General features: G+C 37.0%; 3 protein-coding genes and 1 long non-coding RNA gene across 4 annotated transcripts; 3 read left to right on the plus strand and 1 right to left on the minus strand.

The window, feature by feature from the left end:
• Positions 1-1009: 1009 nt before the first annotated feature.
• On the plus strand, positions 1010-2389 carry LOC103453524 (late embryogenesis abundant protein 1). Its single transcript, XM_008393062.3, has 3 exons — positions 1010-1168; positions 1432-1566; positions 1964-2389. Exons 1-3 carry the CDS (start codon positions 1115-1117, stop codon positions 2042-2044), a joined length of 270 nt encoding a protein of 89 aa, XP_008391284.1. The 5' UTR covers positions 1010-1114; the 3' UTR covers positions 2045-2389.
• Positions 2390-4153: 1764 nt separating this feature from the next.
• On the plus strand, positions 4154-14006 carry LOC103453525 (uncharacterized). Its single transcript, XM_008393063.4, has 18 exons — positions 4154-4678; positions 4969-5027; positions 5242-5323; positions 5475-5542; positions 5697-5766; positions 6072-6153; positions 6440-6504; positions 7335-8336; positions 8479-8541; positions 8623-8669; positions 9348-9393; positions 9484-9563; positions 10801-10914; positions 11389-11470; positions 11987-12112; positions 12481-12561; positions 13428-13553; positions 13734-14006. The coding sequence occupies exons 1-18, from the start codon at positions 4355-4357 to the stop codon at positions 13803-13805; spliced, it is 2589 nt and encodes an 862-aa protein (XP_008391285.3). The 5' UTR covers positions 4154-4354; the 3' UTR covers positions 13806-14006.
• On the plus strand, positions 9570-10739 carry LOC139190750 (uncharacterized). The gene is made up of 2 exons (XR_011575117.1): positions 9570-9794; positions 10654-10739. It is a non-coding gene; the product is annotated as an uncharacterized lncRNA (long non-coding RNA).
• A 1376-nt stretch (positions 14007-15382) lies between the features above and the next one.
• On the minus strand, positions 15383-17075 carry LOC103453526 (uncharacterized). The gene is made up of 2 exons (XM_008393064.4): positions 16353-17075; positions 15383-15731 (listed from the first exon to the last, which is right to left on the minus strand). Exons 1-2 carry the CDS (start codon positions 16843-16845, stop codon positions 15472-15474), a joined length of 753 nt encoding a protein of 250 aa, XP_008391286.3. The 5' UTR covers positions 16846-17075; the 3' UTR covers positions 15383-15471.
• Between the last annotated feature and the right edge of the window lie 822 nt (positions 17076-17897).

Here is a 17897-nt window from a genome sequence, read left to right on the forward strand (position 1 = left end):
AGTCATATTATTGAGAGCACTAATTGGGACTCATGTGGAAAGTATCTTACATCGAATGATGAAAATTTTGACACAAGTGTGAATTCTCATAGCTCAGCAAACTGTTCATGTCGACTTTAGAAACATGTTTTTATTTATGATTCAAATTCTGGAATCCTCCTCACCTTACTAAATATATCATTTTGTCTACTAATAATATGAGGTGTATGGTCCAAATTACAAGGTTTTATTTCATAATAATTTTGTCCATTTTACAATCACGGATGTTCAAAGTATTTCACACAACTCAAGTCACCTTCAAATGATTCAAATTTTTGCTTATTCTTAAACTCGGGACCCTTTGCATATTATCAATTAATTTTAGGATTAAATTTGAAAACTGTTATTAGTACTTCAAAAATCTCATTCTACACCCCTCATAAGTGTATTTTCTTTCTAATTATAGAAAGTTTGGAGTGCAAAATGAGATTTTTGAAGTGTCAAAACAATTTCCTAAAATTTAATCTTCTTCAATAAACACTGTTCAGTTAAGCATAACCATGTGTTATAAGTTATATGTATGCTTCAAATTCTGTAGCACATGTTACATTTTAATTATGAGTAATGCTAGTTAGACCAAATTTATAAACTAAATTTACAAACCAAATGATGTGTCACCAATAAGAAATAAGCTCGTCAATCAACATTTAAGTAATAATCCAGTTATCAGCTTCTATGTTATTTTATTTACACATGTGGTCTACAAATTTGGTGTTCCTAGTATTACTCTTTAATTATACATACCCGTCACAATATGAAAGTCATCACTCAAGTTTTTCTCGTTCCCAAGCCAAGTGCGTGGTGGTGCATAATCCTCTCCCTTCAAAGGACCATGTCAAAATTTGCCAGTGGCATACAAATTGTCACCCAATGCCCATTTCAAGAGCAGAAAAACACGCTGCAGAAAGACTCGCTCCCAAATCCATGTGTGACTCACTCCTATTTGGAGCCATAATTTAGTATATATTACCTTTACAATCCCAGTTTTAACATCAATCAATAAACGTTTACATTAAGAAAACCCAAGTTACACACACAAGTATTCTCAATAGTCCTATAATTTTCTTGAGAGGAGATGTCTAGCATGCAGCAACCATTCAACGCAGGCCAATCCCAAGGCCAGGGCCAGGTATGAAATTGATGTTTCCGATTCAAGCACGGTTGACGGCACTGCTATTTCCGCCCACTTGTCATATTTTCCCGCTCATCTACTTGTGAAAATGTTCAGAGACAAATGAATATAAGGTGAGTGGGAAAATAAAACAAGTGTGCGGGTGCAGTAACACTCTTTGAGCATCAGAATATAATTTATTAGATGATGGCCAGACCATGCGCCATTTTACCCTGCAATTTGTGAAACAATGCCATACATTACTGTTGTTGGTGGTGCAGGCTAAGGCAGAAGAGTGGATGCAGTCCACACAGGAAACAGCGCATCAAGCTAGGAACGCGACATCTGATGCAGCTCAATCAGCCAAGGAGTCTGCCCAGCATGGAAAGGACCAAAGTGCTGGATTTCTTCAGCAGGTTTAACTATATATTTCTTTTTACTAATCGTTAACTCCTTCACTCTTTTGACGTGCATGAGAAATTTAAGCGATGCTTTAGGGACTAAACTAACTGAGTTTAGGGGATCACATATCATGTAACGAGTAAAGTCCCACTTGTTGCATCGATTAATTACTGTACCTAATCATCAATAAACGCGTAAATTGCCTAGTAATCAGCTAATGTGGTCAAAATATGTTATCCCTCTAATATTTTCGAGTAATTTTCAAATGTACGCTGACTATAATACAAACAAGTGGGATCTCCTTTCGGTATATTTTGGTATGCAATAATGAATGATCATCATGAATGCTTGGATTTAGTCAATATATAAATCTTGTAAACTTTCTGATAGAGCTATTCTCAAATGTTACAGACTGGAGAGCAAGTGATGAACATGGCACACGGTGCTATGGACAGCGTGAAGAACACACTCGGAATGAATGAAAAGAAATGAAGAAGATATATAGCAGCAGCAGCCACATCTTCCTGTTATGATGTGTGAAGATGTTTTATTAACTACTTAGCATCTACGATGGAGTTAGGGTTTTGTTAATTAGGAGCATTCCTTGCTCTTAATTCTTTATCATTCCGGACACTCAAGTTAATTTGTCTGTTAGAGTGAGACTGAGAAGTCTTTGAAAGAAGGCTCATGCCATCAGTTGTAATAAACTCTACAGATAAATTCTTTAGTTTATTTTCCATTTTTCTTTCACATTACAGCAGTCAATGTAATAAAAGCTCAATACTACTGCAATAGTGCAATATTGCCATGCAATGCAAACAAAGTTGGTTTCTTTAATTACCTTTGTTAATTAATCTCCATCATATATCTGTTAGGTATTACATCCAATAACCGTTGATCACTTTGTGTAATAGGTAATACACACACACACACACACACACACACATGTATATGTATATAAGATAGTTTAATCCTAGCAACAGCGGTATTCAGTACTGCTCAATGCTAATACCTAATTCGTCCATACTTCTTCTCCAAGTAAACTACCAGTAGATCCCTTTTAAATCCTCTAAACTGATTGTTCAATTAGCTGTAACAAATTTTCCAGTGTCTCATGACCTTATTATCTTGAACAACGTCATCATTGTCCACCAAGGTCTCATGTTCAACAAGGTTCCAACCATCTTCAACAACGGCAAAGCTCTTCACCTGGCTTAGCCATACGACAGACCATGACCAACCTCAACTTCGTCATGATACCGAGATATATTTCCCACGCTAGAGAAAGTTTTAAGCCGGATGTCTGGCCATCATCAACAACAGTAGCAGCAGCAAGAAAACTGACCGGGCGCTTCGGTGTAACAATATCTGGTTCTGAAACAAAGAAACTCCAAAAGTCTAAGCAAACCTCAAAAACTTGGGTGTCATCCACATATGAGAACTTTATAAGATATTCAAGACCAATCACATGGGATGGTCCAAGCACCCAACGTGATGTCTTGTAAAACAAGTGAGAAACAGTGCCAAATTGTTAACGATTTCCGCGATGTCTTGATTTGTATGATCCAAGTACACGGGACCGGTACTCCGTAACCACCCGATGACCGCATTATACATCTTAACACGCACCCCATCCGGTGGTGATGCAATATTAGAAGTAAGTGCTACGATGACAACCTGTGTGAAACATTGAAGGGTGAAATTCTGGTATGCATGAGTGGGCAAAAGATGCACAAGGATATCAACCAAACGGTTAATTTGGTCGAGGTGAAACCATGAGAGGAAAGCATGCAACGTGGAAAACGTTGCAGGTATAACCTCGGGTTCTTGATGATTCTATTGTTGTGAATGTTCGCATAAATAAAAAGGATGTGATATACACACACCCTTTTTTACTTCTTTCACATATTTTTAGTTTTCAGTCGGCGGATCGGATGAATTAAAGAAGATCAACGGACATAAATTAACAAGGGGTATGTGAGAAGTAAAAAGAGATGTGTGGATAGCACACCCCAAATAAAAAATGAGATTACTATAACTTCTCAATGTCACTACAGCCTCTTTGCACTTCGTATTTGAGTAATATTTTTGCCTTGAAAGGTTCAAAATGTCCATACAATTAACACGCAAATGGGATTCAGAATAATGTCTTTCTCTCACCATGCAAACGACTCATGTTTCAAATTCTAAAACAATATAGTGTTGTGTACAATTAGAGGCCTCTTGATCATGAGGTAGATTAAAAAAGAAGTTAGTCATATAAAGTTCGAGGCCTCTTCATGGGCTAACGTGATATGAAAATTTGATATTGATAGTGTGGCTTTGGCTTCTCCTAAGTTGATGTTTTTGTGTATTTAAAACGATACAACGACAATCAATCGCACAATTTGATTCAAACTAAAACTGTGTTTAAGTATGATTATGCAGCGACTTAGAAACAAGTCTTACATATAACGCCAGCATGTCATCAATTTAACAAAATATTAGACATTCAAATTGAAAAAATGCCTTCACTTGCTAGATTTTTTTAAGATTTTCAATAAATAAAAAATAAATTTGATTTTTTGAGTAAAAAATTAAACAAATTTGATTGAGACATCCATAACTGTCAAAGGGTAACGACAGTAACGGTAAAGCTTAGCTCCTTCTCAGAGCTTCCTTTCCCCTCCACTAACTACACGAAGAGCCGAGCACATATTCATCTGCAAAAATCTCCAAACGTCTACAAAAACCTCCTCCATTTCTCCACAAAATTACATATCTGCCGCCACCACCCTCTCTCTTCCACTCTGCAACTCAGCCATGGCGTCTCTGCAAACCCACCATTACCATCTTCAACTCCACAGCCGCTGCGTCTCCTCTCTCACTGCCCCCAAACTCTGCAACCTTCGATTCCCCAACCTTTCTCTGCGCTTCCCGGCTTCATTGCCCGGGAAAGTTAGGGTTTTTACTCTCAGAGGAAATGGGAGGGGCAAGGATGGAATTTACTCGTTTTGCTGCGTTTGCAGAGCTGGTGCTGAGATTGAAAAGGTTGATGGTGAGGAAGGAAGTGAAAGGCCTCCTTTTGATATTAATTTGGCAGTGGTTCTTGCCGGTTTTGCTTTCGAGGCCTACTCGAGCCCTCCTGTAAGTGTTTCTCAATTACAGTTTCCACTTTTTGTTCCTTGGGTCATGATAAATGGTTTATTTTCTGAGAAAATTGAAGAAAATTGAGGAAAAGGATAGGAATTTAGCTGTTAAGTGTGAGGAAATTAAAAATTGGAAAAAAGTAAGTTAACAGCATCACATTTTTTTTTATTTGTCTTGCATTAATTGGTTGAAGTTTCGTATCATCGGCCTAGTTGGGATTCTGATGGTGGATTACCTTGAGCGGTTTAGTTTCAAATTCATTCGGTTTGTTGGATTGTTTTGTTCAGGATAATGTTGGAAGGCATGAAGTTGATGCTGCAGATTGTAAGACAGTGTATCTTTCAGAGTATGCATTCACTTCACTTTTAAAGACATAGAAATATAATTTTTCGATCTGTTGTAGATATAGACGTATCCAACTCCGATAAAATGATGTTAATTATATTTACATGTCAACGATTCATATCTAAGTCGTACTGATTCATGTTTCTAGGTGCAAGTAACACATTAGCTGATAAACCGGTTACTTTTATGACAAAATATGCTTTTAATGAACGCAGGTCATTTATACGTGAGATCTATGATGGCGAATTATCTGTTAAACTGAAAAAAGGTCTCGAGTTACCAGCCATGGATCCATGGGTTTGTTATGTTTCAACCCTTTTTGCATTCAATATTACAGTGATCAATTTATACGACAGTGTTCTATAATCTTGTATACTTCATGTTTCCTATTTTTTCCTGTTTTCCTTTTCCTTTGCTGATCTATTTTGACCTTTTCCTATGCTTCTAGGGAACAAGTGATCCATATGTAATTATGACATTAGATGGTCAAGTCGTAAAAAGCAAGGTTAAATGGGGGTAAGTTTGATACTATAATATTTAATTTTAAAATGACAGAGTTTGCTTAACATATACATATCATCAGGATCCATAAAATTTCATGAGCATTTGCTTTAATTCAACTCATAAGTTTGATTTTGTTATATTGTTTTTACGAATAATGTGGGGGCAGGACAAAAGAGCCAACATGGAACGAGGACTTCAGTTTTAATATCAAGCTGCCTCCTACCAAAAATCTTCAGGTCAACATGTATTCTCACTAAAATATATACTTGTTTACTTAGTGCAGAAAGCTCTTGCTTATTATTTCATTTCTTTTCATCTCTCTGTGTTTGAAGAGAAATTTTAACTGTTTGTGCTGAATGGATATTTCCATTTTCCGGCCGGTTATCTACAATATTAATGATACACAGTTGTTGATACAAAGTTGTTTAACTATTTACTCTTGAAGCTGAAGATCTTTTCTTAAGGACTTAACATTCTTGGCATGTTAGCTCTTGATCATATTCTTTTCTCTAATTTCCTCATATCTGGCATCAATTTTTAGGTTGCAGCTTGGGATGCAAACCTTGTAAGTCCACATAAACGAATGGGGAATGCGAGCATCAGTCTAGAAGACCTTTGTGATGGTAATTTCAAGTCCATCACTTACATGGTGTTTGTGTTTTAAAACGATGGATCATTATCTTGCCAGATTATTGGGTTGGTTTTATTAATCCGTTCAGTAATCAAGGTATTATGTTTGTAGTACTATTAGTATAGGCCCTAGAGGATGATTCGGTGGCTACTAAAAATAGGGAAATGCCATTGTACCTTAGTTTGTCATGATTCCATTAGGACTGTTAACGTTTATAGATGAGGCTATATATTTTTTTCTTGTCAAAATGATCAAATATCATATATGTATTTTTCTAGGAAATTTGCATGAAGTAGTGGTGGAATTGGAAGGAATGGGAGGCGGTGGAAAACTACTTTTAGAGGTAAGTATCCCTGGTGAAATAAAATTGTGATATAGGTAGATGGTTCCAGAGAGAAAGAGGCATTGCCTTGTTTCCTGTTGTGAGAATGCCCCTTACATTGGTCTAGGATATCATGTATAACAAAAAAGACCACATGTTCTGACTTCTGTGTAAGGCTGTTATAGCTTGCCTTTTATGGATACACACACACACACACACACACACACACACACACACACACACACACACTCTCCCACACCCACACCCACACACCCACACCCACGCCCACGCCCACACCATACAATACAAGTCTAAGCCATGAAAAAGTTCCATTCACCGAAAATCTTGTTCAAAAAGAATTTCGGACGTGCCTCAGGATTTCTGGATGGAATGAGATTGTTCTACTTCTGGAATGCCTTACTTTGGTCTCCTTTTCCATACCCGTTTTCTAATCTCTCATATTCTCGGGAAATACAACCGGAGTAGCCATTTCCTTTAAGAGAAAAAACATGAAATTTTGAAGAAAAAAAGAAGAAAGAGAATCACCACAGCTATTGTGTGGTACATACTCCTTGTAGTTGTCAGTTCTTTCAGTGACTTAAGTTGACGCTTAATACTCTGTTTTAAGTACTATGCGGTCATTATTGAAATCCTAATATTTCTCTGCTTGTAATGAAAGTTTTTGTAAATTGTTTGTGTTTGGTTCTTGCAAAATTCTTTCATATAATGCTGTTGTTCTAATTTGTATTTGCTGTGATGGTCTTAGTGGACCTGCTTTACAGTTTTACATTGAAATTCTTTTTTGGTGTACTGTTCTATTTGAGTTGTAACTGCTATTGTTGAACTTTCAGGTCAACTATAAAACTTTTGATGAAATTGATGAGGCAAAAAAGTGGTGGAGTAGGGTCCCCTTTGTTTCCGACTTTCTCCGTAAAAATGGTTTTGAGCCTGCTATGAAAAAAATGTTTGCTGGCTCAGACACTGTGCAAGCACGTCAATTTGTGGAATATGCTTTTGGGCAGCTAAAGTCATTCAATAATGCAAACCTTATGAAGAATTTAATTGCAAGCGGTGATGTGAATGACACAAAAGGCACTGGGAAATCTATTTCTGCTGGTGTGTCAGATGTGACTTCCCAGATGGATACTATAGCAGAAGGTTTTTTAGATAATGCAGGTTTCAATGCAAGCAGCAATGTAGACGAGGCCAGCATAGATAATGGTGGTGTGGAGCATGGTGAAGAAACACAATCAGATAAGAATTTCTGGAAGAAATTTGCCAATGAAATCAATCAAAATGTTGCTGAGAAATTTGGTCTGCCAGTTCCAGAGAAATTAAAGTGGGATGGGTTTGATATATTAAACAGATTTGGTTCGCAGTCACGAGAGATAGCAGAAGCATCTTATATTGAATCAGGGCTTGCAACTCCAGAAGGCTTAGATGTTGATAAGGATAAAACAACTAGCCCACTTTCCATTAGCATGATTCAGTCTTCACTTCCAGATATTAAGAAAGCAACAAGGGATCTATTAAAGCAAACTGATTCTGTTTTAGGAACATTTGTGGTTCTAACTGCTGCAGTATCTGAATCAAACACGGAATCAAATGCAGTAGGAACGAGTGAAATTAAATTAGAGGATAGTAGCAATGTAGAAGATGATGCCTTGACTGATCCCACAACCGAGGAGATTGCTAGCACACGGGCTGCAGAGGAGATGAAAGAACTCTTTTCTAGTGCAGAAAGTGCCATGGAGGCTTGGGCAATGCTTGCTACCTCTTTGGGACACCCAAGTTTCATAAAGTCCGAATTTGAGAAACTATGTTTCTTAGATAATGCAACAACAGACACACAGGTAAAGACTTTTCCCTCTGAAAGGATTATAGTTGATCTCTCTAAATCTGAAGAATCATGACACCTACATGTGGCACTGGCAAGATGCTGTCAATAAACTGTGAGATATATATTGTGGATAATTACATTATAGGAAACTGCAGGTGGCAATTTGGCGTGATTCTGCTCGGAAAAGACTAGTTATTGCTTTCAGGGGAACAGAACAGGCAGGTTATGTATTTTTTGTTCTATAATGGAGTTTGGTTTGTATCTTCTGGTTCTAAATGCCTGTACTCTAATTGTTGCAGTCAAGATGGAAGGACTTGCGAACAGATCTGATGGTAGCTCCTACTGGGTAATATCTATTTACTTATCAAGTTATAATCGGTTTGTTTATTTAATTGACATTAGTGATTTGTGATCATCCTTCCTAATTTTCTTTGGAGTCATAATGCATGTAACTATGTAAGTAGATTTTTAAAACCAGGCAAGGTCAACCAATTTTTTGAATGGTCTGGGTTCATGTTCGGATTAACAGAAAAAACCATCCCGTCCGGATTAGTACAGGTCCTACAGGAAATCTTGTTATGCTTAACCACCCACTTGGAAGCTGGACCAATCTTGAATTTTTTTGGTGGACAAACCTTTGAGCTAGTTATTGATAAGAACAACCTTTGAACTAGTTGTGCTTGAGGAAAACCAGCTAGTTATTCTTTGAAAGAAAAGTATGTATTGAAAGTTAAATTTTGGATTCAAACCACAGGTCTGTATGTTAGATGGCAAAACTTGCTTGATGCTACTGATCACTTATATTTTATTAACCATTATATTGTTATGGTCCAACCACGGTCAGAGTGGTGACCCATGACCCAGTCACTTTAGCTGGGTTGCTAGTCCAGGTTTAAACAATCTCTTATGCACTAAGTTTCTGAGTACTTGTTTATTATATTGTCTCACTTAATGTTCCACAGTTTTAGATATGCCCCATTAAGTATTATGTTTCTTACAAATGTTGGATTTTATACCTTTATAGGCTAAATCCAGAAAGAATAGGCGGAGACTTCAAACAAGAAGTTCAAGTAAGGAAAATCTATTCTTTCGTGGGTGAAATGAACAGATTATTGACAAAACAGTCTCTATGCATATTGATGGTGACTAGATAATTTCAGGTTCATAGTGGTTTCTTAAGGGCATATGATTCTGTCAGGATAAGGATCGTCTCTCTCATGAAATTGGCAATTGGTTATTTGTAAGTTCTAACGTTTTTTAGATTTATTTTTCTTATTTAATTTAGTTTGTTTCCTAATTGCATACAAGTCAGGTAGTATAGGACAGTCAATATCTAAAAGAATCACACAGAAGTAGTTTGCTTCAGTTAGATTAATCTAAGTAAGATGTTAATTGTTTATTAATAAGCACTGAAGTCATTTCGAAGATAAAATCCTTGGAACCTTTAGACTAAGTTAGATGTTAGTTTAGGGTAGTTTGTTACAACAACAACAACAACAAAGCCTTTTCCCACTAAGTGGGGTCGGCTATATGAATCCTAGAACGCCATTGCGCTCGGTTTTGTGTCATGTCCTCCGTTAGATCCAAGTACTCAAGTCTTTTCTTAGGGTCTCTTCCAAAGTTTTCCTAGGTCTTCCTCTACCCCTTCGGCCCTGAACCTCTGTCCCGTAGTCACATTTTCGAACCAGAGCGTCAGTAGGCCTTCTTTGCACATATCCAAACCACCGGAACCGATTTTCTCTCATATTTCCTTCAATTTTGGCTACTCCTACTTTACCTCGGATAACCTCATTCCCAATCTTATCCTTTCTCGTGTGCCCATACATCCCACGAAGCATCCTCATCTCCGCTACACCCATTTTGTGTACGTTGATGCTTCACTGCCCAACATTCTGTGCCATACAACATCGCTGGCCTTATTGCCGTCCTATAAAATTTTTCCTTGAACTTCAGTGGCCTACGACGGTCACACAACACGCCGGATGCACTCTTACACTTCATCCATCCAGCTTGTATTCTATGGTTGAGATCTCCATCTAATTCTCCGTTCTCTTGCAAGATAGATCCTAGGTAGCGAAAACGGTCACTTTTTGTGATCTTCGCTAGATTGCTCCGGTCATTAGTGTGGATAAGTATATAAATGGATAGAGATAGGAAAGCAAACACAAGATGTACGTGGTTCACCCAGATTGGCTACGTCCACGGAATAGAGGAGTTCTCATTAATTGTGAAGGGTTTACACAAAAGCAAACACAAGATGTACGTGGTTCACCCAGATTGGCTACGTCCACCGAATAGAGGAGTTCTCATTAATTGTGAAGGGAGTTTAGGGTAGTTTGTTCATTAAAAAAAAAAAAAAAAGGGTTAGATGTTAGTTATTTATCAATTTTTATTCTACTTTCTCCTTGAGATTTCCAAAGCACGAGTTTTCTTTATTTGTGGATTGGCAAGTATGAGGGTTCACTTCGTTTTGACAGTGATGATATTGCTGAGCCGCTGGACAAATGGCATGTTTATATAACGGGTCATAGTCTAGGTGGTGCATTGTCGACCCTCCTGGCTCTTGAACTTTCCTCAAGTCAGCTAGCAAAGTGAGTTCTTATTTTCTATGCTGTGAATTCATTATACATTTTGTTGGATTTTTTAAGTGGAAGTATCTATTCGTGTATGCAAAAGAGCATGTCTGTACGTGATCACTTTTAACCATAGATTATGTTGGACTCTGATCATAACTTGTACTTACCCGGTTTTCTCTTATGACTGTAGGTTGTGTTTGTTTTATTCATCTTGTTATACTTTTGAAGATTTCTGAGTTTAAAATGTGCAATCCATCAATTTCCAGCACATGCTTGGGACTTTTTTGATGAAAATAAACAAAATAGAAATACAGATATGTGATGAGAGTTGTAAGAGACTGATGTTGTCGTACTTTCACACAAGCAAACTGCCATAGTGCATCTCTATGTTATATTGGAAGATGCATTACACCACTATCTAACATTAATTCAATTAATTTAATTCTATGGTAATAGACCTTTGTTTTTTTATCTTTTTCTGTGTATTAGGCGTGGACTGATTTCTGTGACCATGTATAACTTCGGATCTCCTAGAGTTGGTAACAAAGTATTTGCCGAAATTTATAACAAGGTAAGCATTGGAATTGGGATTTCCTATTTGTTTCCAGCATGTGCTTTTAATTCTTCATTGAAGTACTTGGGTAAATGCCCTCAGCTTTCTTTTTCCACGGATCCATTTTCATTTCTGCTGCAGTCATCTCTGGTTGCAACTTGGAACAACTCATCTTCTATTCCTAGTATAAAATGTAGCTGCTAGTCTTGGTAGAGGCAAGCAGAAAATAATTTTAAAATATAGGATTGTTATAAAGGAATTTATTCATTAGCAGAAAATTTCCCAACTCACTCTCTGTCGTTCTAAATGTTGGATGATATAATTACCACATATATTCGTGCGTGTGCGCTCATGTGTGTGCATGTATTATTATTAGAGTTTTATGATAGTTCGATTTGACTACTTTGGACTTGTATTTAGAGGAATCATGAAGTCAGATCCACGTTGTAATAATTTCCCTCATGAAATTAAAATAATAATCAAGCGTATTTTTCTGGTGAATATTTATTCAGCATACAAAACTTACCTTTGCAGAAAGTCAAAGATAGCTGGAGAGTTGTAAACCACAGAGACATTATCCCTACAATCCCCCGCCTGATGGGATACTGCCATGTAGCTCAACCTGTTTATCTAACAACAGGAGACCTAAAAAATGCCTTGGTGGGTAATTCATTTTGTTATCTAGGAAAGTTTTCCATTAACTCTCCAACTGCACTTATAGTTAATTCATAGATGTATTATTTGTGCATAGAGTAAATGGTGCCCTCGCAATATCTAGGAGACTATGATGTCAGCAGTAACAAGCTAAATATTTCCAAGCTAAATGATATGTTCCTCTAGAAACTTGTTGTGATATTAGATTTATAAATCTCGTGCTTTAGGATGCAGAATTGTTTCTCTCTGATTAGGTTCTAAGACTCGTCGTCATTTAAAGTTTACTTCGAAAGCTGTTTGAAATGTTTTTGGGGTGCTTGCTTGTGTGAATATAGTACATTTTTACTTAAATCTGAGCTAATAATTCCATCCAGGGAAATATGGAGCTCTCTGAAGATGGTTACCAAGCTGATGTGATTGGGGAGTACACACCAGATGTACTTGTCGGTGAATTCGTATGTTCCTCGTCATTCTATCTTTTTCATTTGCTAGTTCGCTTGCTTATGGATTTCTAATATCAGATTCGTATGCCCATTCATAAATCCAATCTTCAGATATGCTGCATATTCATAATTTTATATCATTGTTTTTAATTATATTTTAAGAAATTAACAAAAGAACCATTCATAAGATAAAATTCCTCAAGAAATTAAAATGAATCGGGCTTGGCGTGTTCATGATGTTAGCAACAACTGAGCTGTTCATAATGACTTTCGTGTTGCAGATAAAACCAATGAAAATAACCAGAAAAACTGTTGTCTTGATAGTTCACTAGATCTCACCAGGAGTATATCGATGTCCTTACTTTTCTTAAAGTAAGGACTCTACCTTGGAATGCATCCCTCAATATGCTCTCATGATCTAACAATCTATTTTTATGTCTCCTTTCAATGACCATCCTTGCAAAAGATTAGCTTGGATTGAAGGAGATATAAAAAATGAATCCGTTGGATTATGAAACCACATTCCCCAAGAATTAATGTTTTCCTTAATTTTCTTCAAAAGAGGGTATCTTCTGTCAAGTTGAGTTATTGGTAATGTTTTTAATTGATGAGAAATATGGATGATGCACGAGTTTTGTATCTGATGCAAACGTGCTTAGTACATGAAATGTGTGTCACCGCTGCTGCGGCTGCATCAAGGTCAAGTGGGACTGAATTGTTATTAAGATTTCGTTATAAAGCGTGCTCCAGTCTGTTTATCATCTTTAAGCTTTCCATTGTTCAAAGTTCATTTTCAATGACGGTATATTTATCTTCAGACGAGGCTTGGCTTTCTGAATTTTATCAGAAGTTTGACCAAGTTTTTGTTTTTCCTACAGATGAAGGGTGAGAAGGAGCTTATCGAGAAAATATTACAGACCGAAATAAACATATTCCGTTCAGTCAGAGATGGGACTGCACTTATGCAGCACATGGAGGATTTTTACTACATCACACTACTAGAGGTACATTCATCTGATTGAGTTCATATATATAATATTTCTTCAGTAGTCATATTTCGGGGGTATTTTTTGGTGTTTGCAGGCTATTTTTAATTGCGACACATATTGCCATGAGTTGTCACTATCTATTTGTTGTAATATCTCCCTCTCAATGTCAGTTGTTAACCTCGTCTTTCTTTCCAGAATGTGAGATCGAATTACCAAGTCGCAGCAAGGACGCTGTCCGAAGAACAAGCGAATGTGAAAGTTAGCTGAAGACGAGACTAGACCATGCCAAAGTAAAGAGGCATCCGGGAAGCTTAAGCATGCCTTCCGTTGAATGTATTAATTTGTAATTACCAATACTTTGAGGTATTGTACCTACAACATACCAACATTAGTCAGGTACCACAAATTTATCCGAAGCTTTACATTCTATACATGTTTATAAAGATCAGCAGCCATTTGTAACTCAAAGTTTTAGTTTACTTGTAATATCAAGAGTCTCCTTTTTGTTTTGGGTCAAACAATACCAACAAATAGGTCAAGTATCAAAAGTTTTCCAATTCTGAAATGTTAACCGTTAGAAACACATTCAAAAGCTTAAGTTGTCATAAACTGGGTCAATAATGTACATCAAACTTACACCAATTTCTTTCTCGCGTCAATTTTGCACATTGAGAGGCATACTATTCCTACACTTGTCAAGCTTAACAACATTCTCTTCCTCACTTGCATGCTATTCCTACACGTGGAGAGTCATACCAATAAGGGAAGACAAAATTTTAGGATTTTAGAGAAGTCTATCTGATACTATGTCAAAGTCAGGTAAGGATCTTGTTCACAATTGGAACGGTCGGGTCGGGGAGAAGCTATTTTTATACCACGTCAAGATTTCAGAGTCAATTATGCAGCCCACTACTAATCACACCGATATTGTCTCAACATAATAACCTACACAATCCGACATGCATTGAATTTTATCATAAAAGGTCTCAATATCATTAATAGCAGAACCATCCATTTATAAGTAACAAATAATAATACATTTTATCAATTTTTCGATGTGAGATTGTATTCAACACTAAACCCTTGAAGCTTAACCTATCAAAGAAGGAGCCAACAATGTGTACTAAGCAGAATTGACAGCAATGATAGGGACAGAAGAGACTTTCACTTGCATTGCAATTGCAAATTTGCAAATGCTAAAATTTGGAGCCTTAGTAGGAAGCCCCCTTTGTCCTGATTCCTAATTCATAATTCCTAAACAAAAATACTATAGGCTATATAGGCTATAGGCTGTAGTTTTAGACCAAGGAAGATAACCACCACCGTCCAAAAAAAAGGAAGATAAGACACCACTGAGGTTGTGGTCCTCTATTGAAAAATTATTGACAGGAATAACCCCTGAGCCTCAGGTGGGGCCCACATTTGGGACCCATCATTTATGCATCTGACTTCTTGAGAGACCAATATTTCTCCTCTGTTATGCTTTTGTTGGATTGCTCTTGTGACTTGTTCTGTGAAGCAATTTGTATCCTTAATTTGCTTGAGCATAAGTTAGGATCCATATTTCGTACTCTTGAAGAATGTAAAATCCCACGTTGGAAATTTGATAGAATAATATATTGCATAAAACGTCGGATTGTGCAAGTGATTAAGTTGCGGACAGTGTTAATATTGACTAGTTGTTGGCCGATAATCCTTTTATACAACCATAACACATACATCACATGTATTAGAAGTCTGTTATCTAATAATTCAAATTAGCTCAAAGAAAGAGGGGAGGCTTTAACTTTCACCTCTGCGTATAATTTACATTCTCAATCATAAGAGCTACAAACACAACTATGTAATCGTGCCAAATTATTCATAATTTATAATTTCGTTCCGTTACACATAAGTGAACATGAAACTTTGAGTTTACATCTAAATGTAATGATTACAATTTTCTGGCCTGTTTCAGTTTCACGAGCTGTGAATCTCTAGAAACATTCTTAGGGGTGTGCAGTGTCTTCTTGCAGCTCATGATTCGTAAGCTCTGCCTTAATATGTCAATCTCTCTTTCCTTCTTGAAATGTTCATGCTCCATTGAAGCTATTTTGGATTTTAGAGATGTAATCATTTCTTCCTTGGCTTTGAGCTCTCTCTTTAGCTCTTCTACTATGCCTTCTTCCTCTGCCTTCCAATACAGCCCATTTCCTGCAGTAAATACCAAATCTCCATCACATCGATACATGAATAAATATTATACATATAAATGTACATGTATACACATTAGTAAAGAATTCATAAGTTCAGGTTCGATTCCCTCAAGTGTAACCGGAAAAACAATTAAATACGCTTGTAGGTAATGTTGAGAGTTGTCCCACATCGGTGAGGGACAAGGTTTGCTATGTGCTTATATGATCTTGGGCTACTCTCCATATTGCTAATTAGTTTTATGGTAGAACCTCAATTTAATCAGGTAATTGTAATGATGAAAAATTCTGGTTTTTTATGATTTTTTTTTTTGGAAAAAGTAAGACCCACCAACTGCTTAAACTATGATGTGGGTTATCATTAACAATAATATAACTATGAAAATTGCAATCATGTTTTCTGAGATTGAACAATTGTCATATTCCAACAAAATTAAGACTGAGTGCTTCTAGACCAAATCGCAATCAGAAAGTTCGCCTCATATTCTGATACATGTTTATGAGAATTATGCAGATTAGAGATTGCTTGGGAGTGACTGAGTATCTGTGTTTTCTGTGTTTGTGTGTGACTGTGTCTGTAGAGAGAGAGAGAGAGAGAGAGAGAGAAGAGAGAGAGAGTTACCACAATGTGTCCTCTGAATGAGATCATCAAGCTCCACCTTAATAGCCAGATAAAGCTGCTTCCACTTCTCCACGGTCTCATCCCTCCTCGCTCTCTCCTCCCTCATTTGCTCAGCCAGAAAAACACTCCCCAACAACACTTCCCACTCTTTACTATTATTCTCCCCACCACCACCATCACCACTCTTATTATCATTCCCACCTCCCACCACCACAACCCCACCACAATCCTCCATTCCCCTAATCCTTTCCTCCTTCTCTTCCACCACCTTCCTCAGCATCTTCACCTCCTCCCTCATCTTCTTCTTCTCCTGCTTCCACTCAGCCTCCTTGAATGCAAACACCATCATGTCCCTCTCATATGCTGCACTCTCCTTCTTCCTTTCACACGCCATCTCACTCATCACCTCTTGAATACTCCTCACCTTATCTCTCAACCCACCAACATTTCTCTCACTTAAATTACCCCTCTTCTTGCTCGCAAACCCGCCCATCTGCCAGTGATTTTCGCACTCCCGCTCTCTTTTCTCAGAGGAGCCCTTGTGACATAAATTTTATCCAAGGGGGAGGTTTTGTCAGAGGCTCCTCTTGCTCTTTCACTTAATGGAGAGTTGTGGTCTATTTTTATAAGAGGGCTAAGGTAGTTAGGTTCTCACTCACTCTCACACAATGTTAATAATAATTGATGGAAGGCGAATGAATGAGGATCGTGAAGAGACTTGCTAGTGTCTTGTATGCTAACATTATGTGATGATTTTAACACATATTGGGACACACATGATCTGTGTGCAATATAATTGGATTATTCCCAAAGTCACATGCAATTAATTTTCTTATTTAGAAGCGTGCATGGGTCTACATTATCTACAGTTTGCACTAATATGATATGATATATATTTAACATTCTATTAGTACTGTCATAGACGCACTAGTACCATTTGGTTAAAAAAACTTTAAGTAATTATTGTGTGTACTAACTACTGACATACAACCACGTGATATAGTATTTTAGTATGAAGCATGGATACGGATACAGATACAAATACGGATATGACAATACGATACGACACGACACAATGGTATGAAAAATCTCTAAAAATTAAGATACGATACGCGATGGATACTGCAAATATAAATATATATATATATAGCAATAAAATAAACATTTTAAAACATAATTCATCATTCAAATTCAAGTACATTTAAATTGTTGGAGAATAAAAGTTGGAAATCTAATCCTCTTTATACACAGTAAAAGGGGTGTGAGAGCTGTATTCATGGTTTTAATTAGAGTGAAGCTCTTTGTATACATCAACTTTCAATTAGTGATGTCTCCTGTTAATTTACTCCTCCTCATTATCTTTTTTGAAGGTGCAAATGTATCCTAAAAGCCGGATACGCGTATCCATTGAGTCAAAGCCGTGTCCATTAACCATGATACGGGTCCGACGAGCATCCGAGAGTATTGACCAAGTATTGTATCCAATCAAGTATCGAATACAGAATACGTGACCAAACAGAAGTATTTGTGTATCATATGGCAAGT

This window comes from Malus domestica, chromosome 13 (genome assembly GCF_042453785.1).
Source record: "Malus domestica chromosome 13, GDT2T_hap1".
Classification (NCBI taxonomy): Eukaryota; Viridiplantae; Streptophyta; class Magnoliopsida; order Rosales; family Rosaceae; genus Malus; species Malus domestica.